At 33.6% G+C, this 23340-nt stretch overlaps 2 protein-coding genes and 2 long non-coding RNA genes across 7 annotated transcripts in view; 3 read left to right on the top strand and 1 right to left on the bottom strand.

Annotated features, from left to right (window-relative positions):
• Window positions 1-22988, top strand: part of LOC134248226 (vacuolar protein sorting-associated protein 54-like) — a 36960-nt gene extending 13972 nt beyond the window's left edge. For 2 of the 4 annotated variants that reach the window (XM_062730637.1, XM_062730639.1), the window contains exons 21-26: window positions 61-148; window positions 300-421; window positions 5863-5943; window positions 6153-6260; window positions 6975-7069; window positions 8888-9213. In XM_062730637.1, coding sequence (XP_062586621.1) covers window positions 61-148; window positions 300-421; window positions 5863-5943; window positions 6153-6260; window positions 6975-7069; window positions 8888-8990 — 597 coding nt within the window. In that variant the 3' untranslated portion in view covers window positions 8991-9213. Of the gene's footprint in view, window positions 1-60; window positions 149-299; window positions 422-5862; window positions 5944-6152; window positions 6261-6974; window positions 7070-8887; window positions 9214-13615; window positions 13738-21279; window positions 21361-21583; window positions 21692-21956; window positions 22052-22636 lie in introns of those variants that run through there. The other 2 variants (XM_062730638.1, XM_062730640.1) reach the window with 2 other exon arrangements.
• LOC134248228 (uncharacterized) lies at window positions 10735-11163 on the top strand. The gene is made up of 3 exons (XR_009988006.1): window positions 10735-10872; window positions 10979-11028; window positions 11148-11163. It is a non-coding gene; the product is annotated as an uncharacterized LOC134248228 (long non-coding RNA).
• LOC134248230 (uncharacterized) lies at window positions 11196-12248 on the top strand. The gene is made up of 3 exons (XR_009988007.1): window positions 11196-11244; window positions 11447-11482; window positions 12196-12248. It is a non-coding gene; the product is annotated as an uncharacterized LOC134248230 (long non-coding RNA).
• LOC134248227 (E3 ubiquitin-protein ligase TRIM71-like) lies at window positions 14484-19278 on the bottom strand. The gene is made up of 2 exons (XM_062730641.1): window positions 19210-19278; window positions 14484-16307 (listed from the first exon to the last, which is right to left on the bottom strand). Exon 2 carries the CDS (start codon window positions 16280-16282, stop codon window positions 14585-14587), a length of 1698 nt encoding a protein of 565 aa, XP_062586625.1. The 5' UTR covers window positions 16283-16307; window positions 19210-19278; the 3' UTR covers window positions 14484-14584.
• Window positions 22989-23340: the final 352 nt, after the last annotated feature.

Genomic DNA, 23340 nt, shown 5'->3' with positions numbered 1-23340 from the left:
TGAAATATCAGAATTAAAATAGGAGGTGACGAAGAAAATGTATGACATTCAATGTTGTAGATTTTCAATTCAAGAACTTGCCAGCTGGTGTTAGGTGCAGGTGCTCTTCAACTTGTGGGACTGAAAACCATCTCCACAAAGAATCTAGGTAAAATGTGCTCTTACTAAAGCATATCAGTATATTAGTCTTTAACTGCATTTTGTTTGTTGGAGAGAACTTGTTATTGAGAACTAACAGAATAGAGTATATACAGAACAACGTTAATCGGAGGAAATTTAGATTATTGCTTTGTTTTCAGCTTTGGCCTCCAGATGTTTACAGTTGGTTGTGTACTTCATTCCTAAGGTCCGGGTCCATTTTGAGGGGAGACTGGCTTCTAAAAATAAAACAATGCTCAAACACCTGGACCAAATACAGAAGGTAAACATATAACCATGTATGTATTGTATTCAGGGAAGGAAATTTATATTGTCTAAGTATAGACTTTTAATTGATTGATGTGTTTCATTATGAAACCTTTCTACAATGTGTATATCTGTAAAGTCTATTTTTGCTATCTGTTGTTGTTCTTCATTGAGTGTCGTTCCCTTTCTGTATGCTAATAAAATTCATCAGTGGCCTGGGAAATTTTACTCTTAAACAATTATTCCCTTTTGTAAATTACTCAAGATAATTAACCACATTTTTTTTCAATGACTAAGAGAGGCTAAATGTAAGGGGGAAAATCCTTGTTAACCATTCATTTACGGTTATTGGGTTAACCATTTATTTATGGTTACATGTTGTCAGGGAATTTTGTGACAAATGGAAATATATTAGGCAAGTAAGAAGGTATAATCTTTTAGTTTTTGCAGAGTAACCTGCATCTATTTTACAGATCTAATTGTGTGATATGATTAACTTTTTCATCATTAAATCATTCATGTAGATCATTGATAAATAAAAATAAGTATATACAGATCTTGTAATTTATCATTTAAGATGTGTACATCACATTGATATGGTTAAAAACATCTTTGACTTATTATAAACATTTTTCTTAAATTATGGTTTCATTGCAAATACTTGATTTTCTTCACTTGTTTGTTATTCCACTGAGCAACAAACAGATTGTCATTTGTGTCTATACACAGTCCCCAGGGTTCACTCAGTCCACATTCTATGTAACGGAGGAACTGTCCATCCTGGTCTATGATGTGGACACAGTTATTGTTATGATCAGCTGTAAGGATGTGACTCTGACTGTCTGTGGTGATTCCTAGTGGATTGAATGGTTCGTTCTTTGGAGCAGGAGTATGTCCAGTATACCTGAATCTCAGTTTCCCGGCCTGATTGACCACCACTACTGCTTTAGCTCCAAAGTCAGACACACAGATATCCAGGTTCCTGTTCTCTGTTATGTAGTGTGTGTTATAAGGACCAGATGAATAGAGAGGGTTACCTTTATCATCAAACTGAATGGTTTGTTTCTCTGTGGAGCCAGAGTAAGGACAACTTTTGATTGTTTGTAATCATTACTGTACATGATAACCAAGAGGTCACCAGTGGAGGTACTACAGACACGTTTAGGTTTCCAGTTCTGTAGTCTGATCACCTCCTCATCTTCTTATTCTTCACAACGTTCACAGTTCTATCACCGTAATCAGTATAAACTAGATCTCCACTTTTTGTCACTGCTATGTCACATGACTCATACCCTGACTTGGTTGTGATTGACTTGAGTAGTGATCCCTGATTGATGCTGTAGAGTTTCATGGTGTTGTCATGTCCACTTGTCCAGATTTCTTCATCACTCAGACAGGCCACATTTCTAAGGTATTTATCATATGCAGCGTCTATGGTGGTGACTGTTTCTGGTTTATCAAGCAGCTGTTTGACTGGAGGAGAGGATCCAGCTTCTGGTGATTTCTGTGTTGTCTTCATGCTGTAGCCATGTTTATCGGAGGTTATAGAACTTGATGATAAGGTTCCAAACAATTGATTGAGTTCTGCTTGGATTTTTCCTGGGATAAATTTCGGTGTGAAGGGAACCATTTTTTGTGGAAGATTTCTGTATCTGTCTATTTCAGACGTGGCACTAACTAGTTTTGAAATGTCATTAGAATTTACAGCAACATCCATTGAATTGATTTCATCCTTGATGTCAGACATTTTCTTGTTTATTTCATCCAGATGTTTCTGTAGAGTTTGTAACTGTGTGTTTTTCATCTCATCAACTTCAGCTTTAAGTTTCTTGACAAGTTTGTCAATTTCTCTGTGCCAGTCCTCTCCATGTTTTGTTATGGCTGTTGAGAGATCTCCATATTCCTTTTCTAACTGGCTCATTCTGTTCTGTACATTAGAGGCAATGTCCTGGTAGGTGGGATAAATTGTCTCTTTTAATTCAGTGTGTTCTTTTAAGATCTTGTCTTTTTTTTCATGAACAACTTGTAAAACTTTTAGTAATTTATGACCAAGATGGTGATCTGAAGTAAGACAGGTGGCACACACAGGAATGTCACATTGACTACAGTACATTTCACATTTATCTTTGTTATGAGTTGTACATCCAGGGTAGAGTGGGGTGGATTTTCTGAGCTTGAATGGAACAATTTCATGTTTTTTGGTTTGATCGGATATCATGTGTTCTCCCACACAGGCCTTACACAGCTTGACAAGACATGTATCGCAGTGCATCTGTACCACAGCGGTCTCACACAGGTCACATCGCATCACGTCCTGGGCACTGGTACGGGGGTCCATTGTGAAACTATAGGCCTAGTATAGAAAAAAATTTATTTTCTCATAAAACCTCATGATAAAGTTAAAATAAATCAAATATATAACATGTGTTTAATGTACTTTTCAAGTCCTGGAGAAATAAAATAACAAAGTGGTACTAGCATGTTTTATTACCAGGGACAATATTCACTAGAACTCAAAGTTCTGTGAATTGTTTAAAGCAGAGTTGTCTTTTCTTGTCATCCTCACAATATACAAGTTCTCATTGCTAACTCTAGTGTAAATAGTGCATTTAGGAGTTTAAACATATAGATTACAAAACTCAACATACACCTCCTGTTTCAGTCATACCTTTAATGAGCTTCATGACCTTGGTAACATTATTCTGATTAAGATATATGCAAAAGATCAATAAACTAATGTATTGGTGACGTTACATGTAAAATAAATTGATTGATTTGGATAAATTTGGTTTGTCTTTTGAAAATAAAATATTCAAAAAATAAACAAAATTTATCAAATGAATCAACCAAAAATGATTACCTGACTTTAATGGCGTCTGTCTTGTCGGCCAAATACTGAATAAGTATCACGTGACCCACATACCTGTCACGTATTTTACTTCCTGGTCTGGGTTTACTGGGGATTTAAATTTTTCAATTCTTTATTCTGCCTATTTTTAACATCCTTACTAATATTTAATAGTATTCATATTACCTATGACACAAGGACTTTTTATGGCAAGTTTTAAGGTAGATAATATTTCAGTTCAATCGACAGGATTGACACCTCCTATTTTATATATATACATTTTTTAAGAAGAATTTATTTGAGCTTTTCCATGGCAAACCATGAAGTTTTTAGCTCACCTGAGCCAAAGGCTCAAGTGAGCTTTTCTGATCACATTTTGTCCGGCTTCTGTCTAGCAGTCCGTCTGTCTGTCTGTCCGTATACTTTTCACATTTTCGACTTCTACTCAAGAACCACTGGGCCAATTTTGACCAAACTTGCCACCAAGCATCCTTGGGTGAAGGGTATTCAAGTTTGTTCAAATGAAGGGGCATGCCCTTATTCAAGGGGAGATAATTGAGAATTAGTGAAAATTTGGTGGTATGTTTTAAAAATCTTTTTTTTAAGAACCACTGTGCCAGGAAAGTTGAAACTTATAGGGAAACATCCTCAGGTAGTGTAGATTCAAGTTTGTTCAAATCATGTCCCCCATGGTAGGGCGGGGCCACAATGGCCGACCAAAGTTTTATATAGAAATGTATAGTAAAAATTCTTTAAAATTCTTCTTCTCAAGAACAGCAGAGCCATAATTGTTCATATTTATATGGAAGCATCCCCAGGTAGTGTAGGTTCATGTTTGTTCAAATCGTGACCCCTGGGGGTAGGGTGGGGCCACAATGGCCGACCAAAGTTTTACATAGAAATATATAGGAAAATTCTTTAAAAATCTTCTTCTCAAGAAAAGCAAATCCATAATTGCTCATATATTTATATGGAAGCATCCCCAGGTAGTGTAAATTCAAATTTGTTAAAATCATGACCCCCGGGGGTAGGGCCAGGCAACAGTGGCCTACCAAAGTTTTATATAGAAATACATGTATAAAGGAAAATTCTTTAAAAATCTTGTTCTTAAGAACAGCAAAGCCAGAATTGCTCATATTTATTTGGAAGCATCCCCAGGTAGTGTAGACTCAAGTTTGTTCAAATCGTGACCCCCGGGGGTAGGGCGGGGCCACAATGTCTGACCAAAGTTTTTTATAGAAATATATAGGAAAATTCTTTAAAAATCTTCTTCTCAAGAAAAGCAAAGCCATAATTGCTCATATTTATAGGGAAGCATCCTCAGGTAGTGTAGATTCAAGTTTGTTCAAATCACGTTCCCCGGGGGTAGGGCGGGGCTAAACTTTTCAATAGTAAACCAGTTTCTACTTTTTCCTAGTCACAGTGCCCGGGTGAGCAATGTGGCCCATGGGCCTCTTGTTCATCATACCCTCATGGGAGTGGGGTTTCATTTTTTTGATATGAAAAGTAATTCTTTAATTTTTAATGGTCATCTAGACTTGTAAGTAAAATTATAAACATCAGATAAAAATACATGTACATTGTATATAAATTTGCACAATGAATATCAATATGAGAAAGGCCGGGATAGGCTTGATAAATGGATTTTTGCTCCTTTCTGACAAGTTTCAAGTTGAAGCATTATAAAGTTCCTTTTAAGTATTGTGATAAATTGAAAATAGAGAGTGCCAACATATAAGTCAATTAAAACAAGCATTCTGAGAGTATTGCATAAGCAATACATGTCCCCTACAGGGTTCCCCCTTTTCTCAGGATGTCATTTTATAACATGCAAAAGTTATGACAAAGGTAAAGCTGCATGCTTTTTATTTTGTGAATGCATTAAACCTATTAAAATAATCCACATTAAAACTAAAATTCAACTCATTTTTCCAACGTCATCTTAATTAAAGAATTGTGAAAAATTCAAAAAGCCATAATTCTGTCAAAAATCAATGAAGCTATGCAAAATTCAAACTTGATCTGTAACTCATCAAGATAAACTGGCATACCAAAATTCGGCTCAATATCTACAAGCGTTTAGAAAAAAAGTGTGGAAAACCCTGAAAAATTGAAAAGGCCATAATTCCGTAAAAAATCATTGAATCGCAACGATATTCCAACTTGATCTGTGACTCATAAAGATACACCCACTTACCAAAATTCAGCACAATATCTACCAGCGTTTAGAAAAAAAGTGCGGAAAACCAAGTGGGACAGACGGGGACTGACAGACGGACAGCTAGAGGGACGGACGGACGGACGCAGAGGAAACCTATAGTCCCCTCCGGTTTCACCGGTAGGGGACTAATAACTTCAAGAGTTGTTGCAGATTACCAAACAAACTTTTCTTGATTCATATATATTCTTCCTATTTTTTTTTTTATTTTTTTTACGCATCTGTCATATTACCATTCTATGAATCATTTACAGGTTGTATCATACCCAGGTGACCATTATGGCCTGTGGGCCTCTTATGTGTTTTTGGTGAAGCAGAATATTTTAAATTTATTGTAAGACATTTTATTGTTCATCACTTCTAAATGTGTCGCATTTTATTGTTCTATCAGGATTACTGTGACCACATTAATGAGATAACAAACAAACTTGTTACTGTCATGGAAGGGGTCATAGCTCAACAGCTGTCAAAGGTCAGTATTAATATCAAAGGTCAGTATAGAGGTCAAAGGTCATCCACCATGAATGTATCTATTAAATCTGTAATTTTTTAAAAAATTGTATTTCTCACATATTTTCTTTTTCATCTGAATTTAATACAAAAGCTTCTTTTGTAAATAAAATGATCAGTTTTGCTTCTTTAAATTTGTAAATAAAATGTTTAGTTTTGTTTCTTTTTCAGTGGGAGGTGAAGGCCCCTATGCCCTCTATGTGTTTTAGGTCCATCTGTAAACAAATCAGCAAAATGCACGAAGCTGTCCTTGACATTTTGTTGCCAGATCAAATCAAGGTCAGTTCTTACCGGTAGTTTTTAGTTCTACTAGTCAGAGACCAGAAGAGCTTATGCGATGGTAAGGTGTCCGTCGTCCGTCTATCTGTCTGTCTAGCTGTTTAGCTGTCTATGTAAACAATTTTTCAAAATGCTACTTTTCTTACAGTTTTGGTCCAATTTTAATATAATTTGGCAAACAAGTAGACTACACTAAGATACATAAAATAGTTCACCGGTTTTTGATTTCAATGAACGGTGTTGCCATGGTTACTAAAAATAGAATTTTCTTTGTAATTCCTTTAAAACGTTACTCCTTCTACAGTTTTGGTCTGATTTTAATATTATTTAGCACACATGTAGACTACACTAAGATACATAAAGTTTGATGGCAATGGCTTTTTTTCTCATCCTTTGTTATAAGTACAAACCAGTAGAGCTACAGTCTAGACAGAGACTTCTGATTAACCAGTAATATCGTATATGTATCATTTAAAATACGCCAACATTACATGTTTAAACTTCAGTTGTGTTATTTGTTACTATTTTCATGTTGTTGTTTTTTCAAATATGTTCTATGTACTAATCCTGGGTTTGTGTTCGTGCATTAAAACAATTCGGGAAAAATTCAAAAATGATGAAGAAAAAAATATATTTATAGAAAATAGTAAAGTTAGTAAATCATGATCATGTCTTCATATTCTCACTTGTTGTTTGTCTGTACATGTATTACAGGAGCTATTTACCAAGATTAACAGCTGTTTTAAGAAGTTGATCAGACAGCAGTTAGTTACACTAGAAGTCTCCAAAAATGGAGGACCACAACACGGGTAAATATCTGACTTCAACATGGGTAAAAATCTGTTCTGAACATGGGAAAGTATCTGACCTCAACACGGGTAAATATCTGACCTCAACATGGGTAAAAATCTTACCTCAACACCCATAAATATTTGGCCTAAACACTGGTAAATATCTAAACTCAACATGCGTAAATATCTGAACTCAACATGAGTAAATATCTGAACTCAACATCAGTAAATATCTGACCTGAACACAGGTAAATATCTGTCCTAAATAGTGATGGGACATCGGTTAATTTTCATAATCGATCATTGGTTGGAATCGGTTACTGCTTCCGATGCGATTTTACCGATTATAATCGGATGTCATAGTTTGGTATATAAAAAGCAGCCTGTGACATTTATTTCAAATTATTTCTTTAACACGGATTTATAAAGTATGTAATTTATTGTTTTTGTTGTTGTTTTGCTTATTTCACACTTAATTTATACATACAATGTCATGCATGGTTTAAACTTAACTAAAATTTCCACTAGGTTTTCTCAAGTTTCAAATTTAGGAGCTTACATCTAAATCTACAATCTCTGTGATTTTTTAACCCTTTGAATATATCACTGGGTCAATTAATTAAAGTCTAGATATAAAGTGCATTTGTTTAAAATAAAAATTGATGTTCAAATTACTTTGTAAAATAAATTTCACATAAATATTTCATCATAGAAAATGAAATTGAATTTAATTAACAATTTTACTATCTTTTTTTGCAAGGTTATATTCTTAATCCCCTTTTCCTGGTCATTGGACTACACCATCACATGAATAAGATATTTTTTTTTAGTTTAAATATTTTTGAAACTTATCTGGAATAAGTAGAAGCCTAATAACACTTCAATTTCTTAAGACTGAGTAATTGGGAATAATTTAATTGGAGATCTACCACGTATAATCGATGCACAGAGGCATGGAGGAAATTCGGATTAGAAAAAAAGACGATCGTTTTCAAGATTTCACAAATCATGTAGAACTGGTAAATGGATTAGATGTAGGGTATTTACGAACAATAGGACCATGTTACTTTTATTTTTTTAATTGATTGGAATTTTTAAGGAAAAAAAAACATGGGGAAAAGCGTCTGTTTTCAGTAAGGGGACTGGACCGTCCTGCAGATTTTTAATTCGCCACGTGGGCGAACAAGTTATAAATTTTATGAGCCTACACAAAAATTTACTCGTGGTTCCTAAGCATTTTTGCTTCGTGCAAGTTGGGAAGTATTTAAAGCACATGCCAATTTTCTTTCATTAAGAATAAATATATTTTAAACTAGAAATAAATATAATTCTGGAATGTACTTTATTAGAAGTATTAGTATGTTTCCGATGATCGATTATGAAAAATTATAATCGATCATCGGAATCGGTAGCATTTTTTCGTCGACAATTCGATGATTTCCAATTATCGGTACAACACTAGTCCTAAACACGGGTAAATATCTGACCTCAACATGGGTCAATATCTGACCTCAACACGGGTAAAAATCTGACCTCAACACAAAAAAATATCTTACCTCAACACAGGTAAAAATCTTACCTCAACACACGTAAATATCTGACCTGAACACAGGTAAAAATCTTACTTCAACACAATAAATGTCTGACCTGAACACAGTTAAATATCTGAACTCACAATGGGTAAAATTCTGACATCAGTATGCCATTGGGTAAAAGAGTTATATATCTGACTTCAAAAAATACACTTTAAGATATGAATATGCTACCAAATATCTCTCTACACACTGATGTATGTAGCTTAAAATCCTAAACTGAAAGGTATTTTTGTGATTTCAGACTGGTGATGTCCGACTTAGCGTTCTATTCGGGAACATTTAAAACTTTACGAGGGTTGGAGAGTTTAGCACAAGACATGAACGAAGTGTGGGACGTCAGGTGACAGCGCCCTCTACAGTCTGATGTTGTCATTATTTCTCTGTGTGCAATAATAAGACACTGGTCATTGAAGGGGAGACCACTCACTCTCTCATGTCAACATGTTCTAAGTTATTATAACGGCATTTTTAAAAACCAAACTTTTTTATTCGTATGCATTTTATGAGACAGTTTATTCTCTGATGTCTGTGATTTCTGAAGCTAAAATGTGTCAGTAATATTTATACAAATAATAAAAATTATTTATTGACATTTTTGTTTCTTTTTTCCCGACTTTTTCATGAGATTTGGGTCTTTAAAAAAAATTTAGGGATAAGTTTGGAGCATTTTTCTTTCATAAAAATGTAATGATGCCATATTTGCTATCATAAAAAAACAGTGACATTTTGGAGATCAGTCTAAAGAACATTTAGGCTTTGAAATGGTGTACATGTAGCTGTACTGTGCCTATCTTTCTCTAATAAACTTTTATCAGGATGATGTAAAGAAGATCCAAGAATCCAAATCAGAAAAAAATCATTAGGAATACATTTGGTGCTACAAAAAATCAAACTGTAGAACACATTACAAGAAATTAAAAAAAAATGTACATGTACCTTTTTGTGAGCTCAGTGCTCACAACTACTTTAGTTTGAAGATGGATTACCCAAAAGCATCGCGAAAGAGAATCTTAAAAGCATCTACATGTACCAGCCTACCAGGTAAAAAATTTAAATTAAGATTTTATTAACTAATAACAAACTAAGAAGAAAAAAAAAAACAACAGCAAGGCCGTATTTGATGAAGAAAAAGGGCGTATAAGGCAAGGACAATCCCCCGCTTTGAGACAAAATATTTCTCAATTTTCAGAATTCACAGAAAAATTATATTTTTCTATAATCATTTTCTCAGTAATGCCATCCTCAAAACATGTTATTTTATTTTTCTGAAGGACTTATTTTTTTATTTTCTTTATTTCAAAGTTGACAGGAAGTTGAGTGGAAAATGGGTTTTCTAGAGCTATAAAAAATGAATTTTGAACATGAATGGGTCAAGTCTCTATTCTTCTTTAACGCTTTAATGATGGAAACATAAATGTGAAATTTATTTCATTTGTCCACAAAATAGAATTTGAACCAATTCTATATGAAAATCGAAAATTTCTGAAAAAATTTACGCTTCAACAAACCCGTTTGTTTAAATCACACTGACAGACGTTGCTAATGCATATACTTCATAGCGTAGTGGTTAAAGTGGTCGGTCTCCGACCAAACCCTGCGCTATGGAGAGAGTTCGAATCATACGACAACCTTTTTCTTTTTTGTTTTCACATATCTTAAAAACATGAGTAAAAAATTAATTATTGATATACTATTAAAACAGTGAAATACAGAATTAAATGTGTAAAAGATTATATAAATAATTTAATTTAGAAAATATAACTTTTAGAATTGAGAAATGCCTTTTATCAGAGCGGGGGATTGTCCTCACCTTGTACGCCTCCATTCTTACATGTATATTGGAAGTATTTTCTGGAAGTGTAGTTTTATTTACATATTAATAGATTAATTGGTAAAAAAAAATCAGTCAAAGTGACTCGGGTGAGCATTGTGGTCTGTAGACCTCTTGTGTTCTTGATGGAGCCAAAGTAAATAGAATATGTGGAAACAAAAGAAGAAAAAAATAAAGGAAAGAACAAACTAACAACGAAAAGAATTGAATTTCAGCCTTTCTTTTAGCTAGGTGTACAATGTTTTATGATATTTTGCAGGATGGATTTTTGGAGTGGCTGACTTCCAGTGAATTTGTTGCTTTGTCTCGAGAGGTTGAGAAGTTTATCACTGATTGTGAGACCATTAGTGGTCGTCGCTGTATGTCACTGCATGAGATTCTGTCTACAGTCACAGGTGTGCTCTACACTATAGTTTGTAAGCTACTGGAAATGATGAATGAATATCATGGAGTTAATGGTGGATGTATGAATCTTACCCTTTTTATTTTTGAATTCTGCAGGCACTTAAATTTGTGAACAGATTTCATGAAGAAAGACAGACTAAACTCAGGTAATCATTGCAATGAAGATAGTTTATAGGGTAAATTCTCTGTGATTTATTTTGGAATAACTGCTTATGAAAACATGTAAGAATTTCAGCATTTATAAGAATCTTTTCTGTTATCGTAGCCTCATTTTGGACAATCCCTGATGAGCGATGGAAACAAGCAGATCCGCGACGTCCTAGCAGAATTTCTAGAGCTCGTTAATCATATCACACAAACAGGTAAAAATCATTGTACACAATGTATATCAAGAAAAAAGCTCACGTTAATGTTTTTAAAGTAATCTCAAAAGTCCTTAGATTATGCAATGCATCTCAGCTTATAAAACATAGCATTTGCTTTATAAATATTTTTTAAACCAGAAATAGAATAAGTACCATGACTGTATTTATAATAAATTGTTGGACTTATAACATTTTTCAGGCTTGTTAAGTCTACCAGAAAGGACTGCAGATTCAGGTATGTTCCTTCATTTTGTATTTATTTTCTAACTGATTATTATTCATAATACAAGTTCTAAATGAGTACTGTAAACCAAGTATTGTACTGTCCATTTTTTATTTGTAGTTGACAGGTTGTGAACTAATAGGCAACAATTAATTTCTGCAAACAAATGCATGTAATAATTTTGTTTTCTTTCAGAAATGTTTTGTATCAATTTTAAATATTACATATACATGTATCTTTCCATTGACTAGGTAAAATTCTACCGTAAATACTGCTCCTACATTATCCTTGGTGTTCTGTATTTATTGTGTTAGTTTTTTTTGTGATACAATATTGTTACCATAATGGACTTGATAAAATAAGGGATTATAATAAAAACTGCCAGCAGTGGTACTATCTCACAGATCTCGTGAATATTTATTGCATATATATAATACTTGTACTTGGTTTAACTGTTCTACTTCTGCATGATAAGTTATACAGTAAAACTTGGTTAAAACAAAGTCACTGGGACCTATGAAATTATTTGCTATTTCTGTAATTCGTTATATCTGTATAAGAAATTTGTTAAATTTATATAGCTGTGGATCAAAGATACCTGTACTTCGCTTTATCCGTGAATTTGCAATATTTGTGGTCGTACTAACCGAGTTTTACTGTAAATATTATATTTATGATGTGTGTGATGTTACATGTACTATTATATGACTTGTTTCTGTGTTCAGATAAAGGCCCTACAGAAGTGTTGGTTGTTGAAGATCAGACATTTGCAGTTGTACTGTTGTAGGGTAAGTATTTACTTACTTATTTTAATATTTAACTTCTTGGTGTCCCAAAGAACGTGTGAGGCCATAAGGTAGGAAAGGTCTCGTGTGGTACACTGATAGTGCACTTGTTGTCAAAATAGATTGTTGTTTTTCTCTTTTATGGCAAGTTGATTATATGACAAAGAAGCTATTTCTTCTTGTATTGGAAATGTTAATGTTCAGTTTGAGAATATGTTAAACTATGAAAAAAGTCATCTTCCCACACAGCACAGTATAGATGGAGTTTATTTATTTATATTTATTTGTTTATAGGATAGATGTTTATTTGTTTACATTATGTTTATTTGTTTACAGTATAGATGTTAATTTGTTTACAACACAAATGTTTATTCTTGTTTACATGTTTATTTGTTTACAGGACGGTGCTGATGCTGTTGAAGATGATGGTGGAGTATTGTCAATGTGTCAATGACATTCCGTCAGCGGCACCAGATCTGTTGTCTAGACTGGTAGACCTCTTCAAAGTGAGTCTAAACTTCATTAAGACCATTAAATCATTATTTAGGCCAAAAAAAATAATCAATAGTTTCTCAGGCACCGCTGCATCAGTTCAAAAACGGCCGCATTGATCAATTTTATTGACATATTGAAAAGGGAAATAACTCAATTTTCTATTTTTCCAAGTTCAAAAAAAGAAAATCGAGTTATCCCCCTTTTCAGAAATGCTAAGAAAGAAGTTTTTATTAGTAAAACAATATATTTCTTCTTAAACTAAAGTATTTTATCAGTTAACTTTTAAATAAATGTTTGGAATAACATTATTCAATGGTAAATACATATTATAACTTATTTCAGAGAACAAAACTTAAGAAAAAGTAGACATAATCATTTTACTGTACAAATGACTTACTAAAAAAAGGTGTAAAACCTGCTTCCACAAAAAAAAAGCCTGCCTGCCGCATTGAATTTAGGATTTTTTGGCCTGAGAAACTGTTAATTTTTTTTTGGCCTTATATAACAGGGCAATCCCTTACTTTTAAATTAAAATATAATTATGTAAACCATGCTACTTGTTTGTGAAATATCAGAATTAAAATAGGAGGTGACGAAGAAAATGTATGACGTTCAATGTTGTAGATTTTCAATGCAAGAACTTGCCAGCTGGTGTTAGGTGCAGGTGCCCTTCAACTTGTGGGACTGAAAACCATCTCCACAAAAAATCTAGGTAAAATGTGCTCTTACTAAAGCATATCAGTATCTTAATCTTTAACTGCATTTTGTTTGTTGGAAAGAACTTGTTATTGAGAACCAACAGAATAGAGTTTATACAGAACAAAGTTAATCAGAGGAAATTCAGATTGATTCTTTTTGTTCCCAGCTCTGGCTTCCAGATGTTTACAGTTGGTTGTGTACTTCATTCCTAAGGTCCGGATTCATTTTGAGGAGAGACTGGCTTCTAAAAATAAAACAATGCTCAAACACCTGGACCAAGTACAAAAGGTAAACATACAACATTGTATTGTATTTGGGGAAGGAAATTTATATTGTCTAAGTATAGACTTTTAATATATTGATGTGTTTCATAATATAACCTTTCTATAAATGTGATCTTCTACAGTTTGTATATCTGTTAAGTCTACTTTTGCGATCTGTTGTTCTTCTTCATTGTGTGTCCTGAGATAAATTTTGAATAATAACTACCTTTTCTCAAAAACTGCTAAAGGAATTTCAACAAATTTCAACATATGACATCTATGGGTTTTTTTAAAATAATATGGAAACTTAATAAAAAAGAACACATCTTTAAATAAATATTAGTATATATGGAAAGGGTAATAACTCAATATCCTTTTGCCATTTAAAAGATAGAGATTGAGTTATTTCCTTTACAGTATGCCAATAAAATTCATCAGTGGCATGGAAAATTTTACTCTAAAACAATTATTCTCTTATGTAAATTACTCAAGATAATTAACCACATTTTTTTCAATGACTAAGAGAGGCCAAATGTAAGGGGGTAATCCTTGGTTAACATTTATTTACGGTTATTGGGTAACCATTTATTTACAGTTACATGTTGTCAGGGAATTTAGTGACAAATGGAAATATATTAGGCAAGTAAGAAGGTATATTCTTTTAGTTTTTGCAGAGTAACCTGGGTCTATTTTACTGAGGCTAAATGTATGATATGATTAACTTATTCATCATTAAATAATTCTTGCAGATCAATGATAATAAAAAAGAAAGAAAGAACTTAGAATTTATCATTTTAGGTGTGTACATCACATTGTTGATATGGTTAAAAACATCTTTGACTTATTATTAACATTTTTCTTCAATTATAGTTTCATTGCAAATACTTGATTTTCTTCACTTGTCTGTTTTCATTCTGAGCAACAAACAGATTGTCATTTGTATCTATACACAGTCCCCAGGGTCCACGCAGTCCACAGTCTATGTAACGGAGGAACTGTCCATCCTGGTCTATGATGTGGACACAGTCATTCTTATAATCAGCTGTAAGGATGTGACTCTGACTGTCTGTGGTGATTCCTAGTGGATAGAATGGTTGGTTCTTTGGAGCAGGAGTATGTCCAGTGTATCTGAATCTCAGTTTCCCGGCCTGATTGACCACCACTACTGCTTTAGCTCCAAAGTCAGACATACAGATATCCAGGTTCCTGTTTTCTGTTATGTATAAATAAATATTAAAATAACGACCAGATGAATAGAGAGGGATACCTTTATCATCAAACTGAATGGTTTGTTTCTCTGTGGAGCCAGAGTAACAGACAACTTTTGTTTGTTTGGAATCATCACTGTACATGATAACCAGGAGGTCACCAGAGGAGGTACTACAGACACCGTCAGGTATCCAGTTCTGTAGTCTGATCACCTCCTCTATCTTCTCATTCTTCACAATGTTCACAGTTTTATCACTGTAATAACTATAAACCAGATCTCCACTTTTTGTCACTGCTATGTCAGTTGGTCTGTTCCCTGACTTGGTTGTGATTGACTTGAGTAGTGATCCCTGATTGATGCTGTAGAGTTTCATGGTTTTGTCGTCTGCAATTGTCCAGATTTCTTTATCACTCAGACAGGCCACATTGTAAAGGTATCTGTCATACCCAGTGTCTATGGTGGTGACAGTCTCTGGTTCATCAAGCAGCTGTTTGACTGGAGGAGAGAATCCAGCTTCTTGTGATTTCTGTTTTGTCTTCATGCTGTAGCCATGTTTATCTGATGTTAAAGAACTTGATGATACAGTTCCAAACAATTTGCTGAATTCTGCTTGGATTTTTCCTGGAGCAAATTTAGGTAAGGAGGGAACCAATTTTTCTGGAAGATTTCTGTGTCTGTCTATTTCAGACCTGACACTAAATAATTTTGAAATGTTATTAGAATTTACAGCAACATCCATTGAATCAATTTCATCCTTGATGTCAGACATTGTCTTGTTTATTTCATCCAGATGTTTCTGTAGAGTTTGTAACTGTGTGTTTTTTATCTCATCAACTTCAGCTTTAAGTTTCATGACAAGTTTGTCAATTTCTCTGTGCCAGTCCTCTCCATGTTTTGTTATGGCTGTTGAGAGATCTCCATATTCCTTTTGTAACTGACTCATTCTGTTTTGTACATCGGAGGCAATATCCTCGTAGGTTGGGTAAATTGTCTCTTTTAATTCAGTTTGTTCTTTTAAAATCTTATCTTTTTTTTCATCAAGAACCTGTAAAACTTTTAGTAATTTGTGACCTAGATGTTTATCTGAAGTAAGACAGGTGGCACACACAGGTATGTCACATTGTTTACAGTACATTTCACATCTCTCTTTGTTATGCGATTTACATACAGGGTAGAGGGGAGTGGATTTTCTAAGCTGGAATGGAACAATTTCATGTCTTTTGGTTTGATCAGATATCATGTGTTCTCCCACACATGCCTTACACAGGTTGACAAGACATGTATCACAGTGCATCTGTACCACAGCAGTTTTACACAGGTCACATCGCATCACGTCCTGGGCACTGGTACGGGGGTCCATATTGAAACTATAGGCCTAGTATAGACTGAAAAAAAAATGTTAATGTATTTTCTCATAAAACCAGTTACCTCAATAAGACACGATAAAGTTAAAATAAATAAAAAAAAAATAATGTGTGTTTAATGTACTTTTCAAGTCATGGAGGAATAAAAGAACGCAGTTGTAGCATTTTTATAAGGGTAAATATTCAAAAGAACACAAAGTTCTGTGAATTGTATAAAGCAGAGTTGTCTTTTCTTGTCACCCTTACACAGGTTGGGAACACATCCCCTTTAGCGAGATCATCTCGCTATAGCGCGATTATCCCTCTGTAGCGGGAGAAAATACATCTCGGAAAACCGAGATTTGTACCGAGATTCAAACTGTAATCGAGTTAACTTCTGAAAAAGGAAAATCAGGGAGTATGTTAACCCATGTGATAAATATTTACTGTCTCATCTCAATAAATGTGCTTCAAAATATTGCCTCTATAGCTGCAAATCATGGAAATTAATATAAGTTTATTAACAATAGCGTAGACTTCCTACGGAGGACCACAGGTGATAATTATCAGTACAACTAACTTACCTCGGTTATACAGTTATTGTAATTGCATGTTTACCATATTTCTTTTAATACACCTGCTTGAAAAGCGGGAGTATATATACAGCATGATATAGTGATGGGGTGTCCGTCACTTTAGACTTTCCATAGGGCATGACGATCTCGACACGAAGTCTGTTTGGTGACCTATAAATTCCAAATCGCCTGATTGATTGATATAAAGTCCCACCTTCTTACTGTAAGAAGCACACTCATTGGTTCTTTGCTTCACTCGTCAGAGTTTCAAGGATCTTCTAACTGATACATGTATATTATTAAATTTTTCTGTATATTTTACCCGTGAAAATAATAAGTTCAGTGTCAGTTTTAAATTCTCGTCCTACGTAAATTAATTAACCATAGAAAATATTTTATTCTTTACTATTGCACTGTCTCAAACTTTGCAAGTTATATTGGAAACGTGATATTTCAGACGACTAGAGATGGTACATGTAGATGGACAGAAAGGTGGGGTGCGGGGGGGGGGGTACTAGAAACAAATACAGTAGGTAGGTAACTAAAGCATTTTTAAATCTTTACAATTTTAATTGAAAGTCTTATCGGTGATCAATTATGACTCGATCTTTTAATAAGGAAGCTATTAAAGGTGACAATAGTCTCCAGATATTCTTTCAAAATAAAGAATGTCTTTACCAGTATTCATCTGCCGCCAAAATACCGCTGAAATTTTGTCGACTTGGCATTTAACAATAACAACCAACACTTTTAGTATTTTTTTAATTTATTTGATTGGGGGGGGGGGGCAGAGGTTTCAGACCCCCCCTTTTTTTTAAAGATTAAAAATGCCACCTGGTCTGTGTGCTTTCCTGTAGTTTATGTTTTGGAAAGTATCTGATTCCCTATTAAAATTTACACATTTTAACTTATGCATGATCCCAACTTGTTTTCAACGCAATTAAAGTGACCTCAAACGTAGATCTAGAACTGTTCATTGCCATCAGTAAAAACATTAAGAATTTATGTCATTAAAATACGAATACCTAGGGAACTTCTTTAAATTATAATTAACAACACGTAAGGAGCAACACATAATTAGCTGCAATTTCAAAAATGCAATTTTGCATTTCTGTTTTTCTCATTTCGTATAGTTATTAAATTTAATTCAAGGTAGCATGTTTATTTACACTTGCAATAGGCACGTTTCTGTGTTAATGAAAGATGGGTAAGTGGTAACCGAGAAAATTCGAAGCTACCCCCCCCCCCCTTTCTACCTGCACGAAATAGAATTTTCAGGTTTGGACAATGGTCAAACTCCCCACTTTTTTGCATGTCAATTTTTTTTTTCAGGTTGATTTTTTTCTTTGAATTACCAATCCCCCCTTTTTCCAATCTGCTTCCGACGCCGTTAAATCATGCTTTCCTGAATTTACAAGTTTACCATGCATCAACATTTGTACGAAGTCAATATCGGTTAGAATCAATATAAACTTTTTTTTTCATTAATTTCTTTTCAATACTCCGTTAAATTAATGGTCTACCCATTTTCTATACACATTTAGGTTATATCATGACTTTTCCACAAACTTTACAACCCTGTTGCGCTTCCGTACTTCTTTGCGTCAACTAAAGGTCAAATATTTAAGCAAATATCATCGGTTTCTAAAGAGCTTTATTTTTAACTTTTGTTCAAGAATGGAAAGGTTAAGCTAAGACCCTAACGAATATAATGTGGATAAATATACATATTTTATATGGTTCAAAAACAAATATGACTGTAAATCTTGGAACCTTCGCTAAAAAGGCACGATTTACACGTGGATTTCAGCATCTTATTCTCACACGCAGCAGTGATTGTCTAGAATTTCTGGCCAATATTGTCAGTTTTTTTGTAGTTAATTCACGCTTCAATGCAGCTTTCTCCCGGATTTTCAATATGCACGAGATTTTTGATTATTTTATAACGAAAATAACAAAATTCCCGTTTATGGTAATGTTTTATCTCCCGCTACAGCGGGATAATCGCGCTTTAGCGAGATGATCTCGCTAAAGGGGATGTGTTCCCAACCTGTTACAATAAACAAGTTCTCACTGCTATCTCTAATGTAAATATTGCATTTAGGAGTTTAGAAATCATGTGATGTAAACATGTAGGTTACAAAATTCAACTGATAAAAATATACACCCCCTGTTTCAGTCATACCTTTAACGATCTCCATGACCTTGATTACATTACGTGATCAAGAAATATGTTAAAGATCAAGAAAGGAATATATAGATCATGTTACATGCAAAATATTGATTGGACAAATATTGTTTGTCTTTTAAAAATTAAAAAAAAAATCAAATAACAAAATTTATCAAATGAATCAACCAAAAATTATTACCTGACTTGAATGGCGTCTGTCTTGTTGGCCAAATCCTGTACAAATATCACGTGACCCACCTGTGTTATCTACCTGTCAGGTATTTTCAGACTTCCTGGTCTGTATATACACTGGGTATTTAATTTTTTGAATTGTTTACGCTGCTTATTTTTAACATATCCCTAAAATATTTAATCGTATTTATACCCATGACACAAGATCATTTTCTAACAAGTTAACAATTGGATGATATAATTTCATTGAACAATTGAGACTTCCTATCTTACATTTGTAATGAAGCAGATATTTGAGCTTTTTATACTTTTATGGGAGTGGGGGTTTCATTTTGTTTAAATGTAAAGTAATTCTGTAGTTTTAATGGTCAGGCAGACTTGTAAGTACAGTAAAACTTGGTTAGTGTGAACATGGATATTGCAAATTCATGGATATAGCAAAGTTGTCTTTGATCCCTAGCTATTCAACTAAGGAATTCCTTATACGGATGTAAGAAATAACAGGTATAGCAAGTAATTTCCAGGTCCCAGTGACTTCGTTATAACTGAGTTTTACTGTAATATAAACAGCAGCTAAAAATACATGTACATTTTATATAATTTTTTATTAAAAATATCAATGAAAAAGTAGGACAGGCCAGTAGATAAGTGACTTTTTGCTTATTTCTGACTAGTTTCAAGTTGAAGCATTATATTGTTCTAAGTTTGATGATATTAATTATGCCCCACTTCAAAGAAGGGAGGGCATATTGCTTTGCTGCTGTCTGTCGGTCCACTTAGTTTCCGTTCATTTTCTTCGCAACCGTTGCACATACTGATATGAAATTTAGTATACAGATTTATCACATAAATATCTAGTTCAAGTTCTGTTTCGGGTACAATCGCGCCATTTTTGACAGAGTTATGCCCCTTGGACTTAGAAAAATCCCAATTATTTGCTGTTTCCGTTCATTTTCTTCACAACTGTTGCACATACTGAGATAAAATTTAGTATACAGATATAACACATGATTATCTAGGTCAAGTTCTGGTTTGAGTACGATTGCGCCATTTTTATTGACAGAGTTATGCCCCTTGGACTTAGAAAAATTCCAATTAATTGCAGTTTCTGTTCATTTTCTTCACAACCTTTGCATATACTGAGATGAAATTTAATATACAGATTTAATATCTAGGTCAATTTTTGTTTTGGGTATGATCGCACCATTTTTCACAGAGTTATGCCCCTTGGACTTAGAAAAATTTCAATTATTTGAAGTTTCCGTTCATTTTCTTTGCAACCGTTGCACATACCATAATGAAATTTTTTGTACAGATATATCACATTAATATATCTAGGTCAAGTTCTGTTTTAGGTATGATTGCACCAGTTTTGACAGATTTATGCCCCTTGGACGTGGAAAAATTTCAATCATTGCTGTTTCTGTTCATTTTCTTTGCAACCGTTGCACATACTGAAATGAACTTTTGTATACAGATATATCACATTAATATCTAGGTCAAGTTCTGTTTTAGGTATGATTGCACCATTTTTGACAAGAGTTATGCCCCTTGGACTTAGAAAAATACCAATTATTTGCTGTTTCCGTTCATTTTCTTTGCAACCGTTGCACATACTGAAATGAAATTTAGTATACAGATAAAACACATGATTATCTAGGTCAGTTCTGTTTTGGGTACAATTGTGCCATTTTTGACAGAGTTATGCCCCTTGGACTTGGAAAAATTCCAATTATTTGGGGGAGGGGGCATAAGTGTTTTACAAACATCTCTTGTTATGGAAATACAGAGAGTGCCAACATATACAGACAATTAAAATTACTTCCAGTGTTGTTGCGGTTTACCAAACAAACTTTATGTTGATTCATATTCTTCCTATTTATTCATTTCTATCAATTAGATATTGTTTTATTATACATATCTTGCATATTACCATTCTATGAATCCTTTACAGATTGTATCATACTCAGGTGACCATTATGGCCTGTGGACCGCTTGTGTGTTTTAGGTGAAGCAGTATATTTGAAATTTTATTGGTCATTACTTCTAACTGTGTTGAGTTTTATTGTTATTTCAGGATTACTGTGACCACATTAAGGAGATAATAAACAAACTTGTTACTGTCATGTAGGGAGTCATAGCTCAACAACTGTCAAAGGTCAGTTCTAAGGTCAAAGATCAGTATAGAGGCCATAGGTCATACATAATGAATGTATCTATTGAATCTGACCATATTTTAAAGATTTCTATTTATTACATATTTACTTTTTCATTCTAAATTTAAGGCAAAAGCTTCTTTTATAAATGGAATGTTTCATTTTGTTTCTTTTTCAGTAAAATAATGATTTTTGTGTATTTTGTGTGTTTTGTTTCTTTTTCAGTGGGAAGTGAAGGCCCCTATGCCCTCCATGTGTTTTAGGTCCATCTGTAAACAAATCAGCAAAATGCATGAAGCTGTCCTTGACATTTTGTTGCCAGATCAAATCAAGGTCAGCTCTCAGTTTAACCAGTAGTATTCAACATTTTAAATTTAAAAGATGCCAAAAGTTTATGATTAACTTTCAATTGTGCAAGTTGTTACTTTTTCATGTATTTTTTAAATACATAGACACTCTTCTAGGTTATGTGTTCATGCATAAAACAGATCAGGCATTTAGAATTTGTGAAGGAAAAAATTTATCCATTGAGAATGGCAAAGTTCATTAATCATGATCATTTTTACGAGCTCTCACTGGTTGTTTCTTTATATTATAGGAGCTCTTCACAAAAATTAACAGCTGTTTCAAGAAGCTGATCAGACAGCAGTTAGTTACATTAGAAGTCTCTAAAAATGGGGGACCACAACATGGGTAAATATCTGACCTCAACATGTGTAAATATCTGACTTCTACATGGGTATATATCTGACCTCTACCTGGGTAAATATATTGATATCAACATGGGTAAATATCTGATCTCAAGATTGGAAAATATCTGACCTCAACATACGTAAATGTCTGACCTAAACACGGGTAAATATCTAACCTCAACATACGTAAATATCTGACCTAAACACGGGTAAATATCTTATCTCAATATGGGTAAATATCTGACCTCAACACGAGTAAATATCTGATCTCAACATGGGTAAATATCTGACCTCAACATGGGTCAATATCTGACATCAACATGGATAAAAATCTAACCTCAATAATTCGGTAAATATCTTACCTTAACATAGATTAATATCTGACCTCAATGTGGGTAAATGATCATGAAGCATGCCAGCGTGAAGCATTGTAGATTATGTCCTCATGAATCTTCAAAAATGAAAATCATTTCTTAATTATTATTTTAATGTTTTTCTCCATATTAATTCTTGCCCCTATATTCCAATAAATGAACATTAAATTTACACAGTGCTCTATGTTGCTAAATTATCTTTGTAATTTCAGACTGGTGAAGTCCGACTTAGCATTCTATTCCGGGACATTTAAAACTTTACGAGGGTTGGAGAGTTTAGCACAGGACATGAACGATGTGTGGGACGTGAGGTGACAGCGCCCTCTACAGTCTGGCATGGTCATTATTTCTCTGTGTGCAATAATAAGACACTGGTCATTGAAGGGGGAGACAACTCACTCTCTCATGTCAACATGTTCTAAGTTATTATAATGGCATTTTTTAAAAACCAAACTTTTTATTCGTATGCATTTTATGAGACTGTTTATTCTCTGATGTCTGTGATTTCTGAAGCTAAAATGTGTCAGTAATATTTATACAAATAATAAAAATTATTTATTGACATTTTTGTTTCTTTTTTCGATTTTTTCATGAGATTTGGGTCGAGAAAAGAATATTAGAAATGAATTAGGTGCATTTTTCTTTCTTAAAAATGTAATGATGTATATATGCTATCATAAAAAAAACTGTGACATTTTGATGATCAGTCTAAAGAACAAGGTTTTGAAGTGGTGTAGCTGTACTGTGCCTGACATTCTCTAATAGACTGTTATCAGGATGATGTGAAGAAGGATCCAAAGGAAAAAAAATCATTAGGAATACATTTAGTGCTACAAAAAACAAATTGTAGAACACATTGCAAGAAATTAAAAATGTACCTTTATGTAAACTCAATGTTCTGCCTCACAACTACTTT

Source organism: Saccostrea cucullata, unplaced genomic scaffold (assembly GCF_032062105.1).
Source record: "Saccostrea cucullata isolate Sc308-1 unplaced genomic scaffold, CSIRO_AGI_Scuc_v1 ctg6284, whole genome shotgun sequence".
Classification (NCBI taxonomy): Eukaryota; Metazoa; Mollusca; class Bivalvia; order Ostreida; family Ostreidae; genus Saccostrea; species Saccostrea cuccullata.
This window is presented reverse-complemented; position numbering and strand designations above follow the sequence as displayed.

Bases quoted from the DNA above. Each gene is read 5' to 3' on its own strand.
- LOC134248227 (XM_062730641.1), bottom strand. From the start codon at position 16,282: ATGGACCCCCGTACCAGTGCCCAGGACGTGATGCGATGTGACCTGTGT.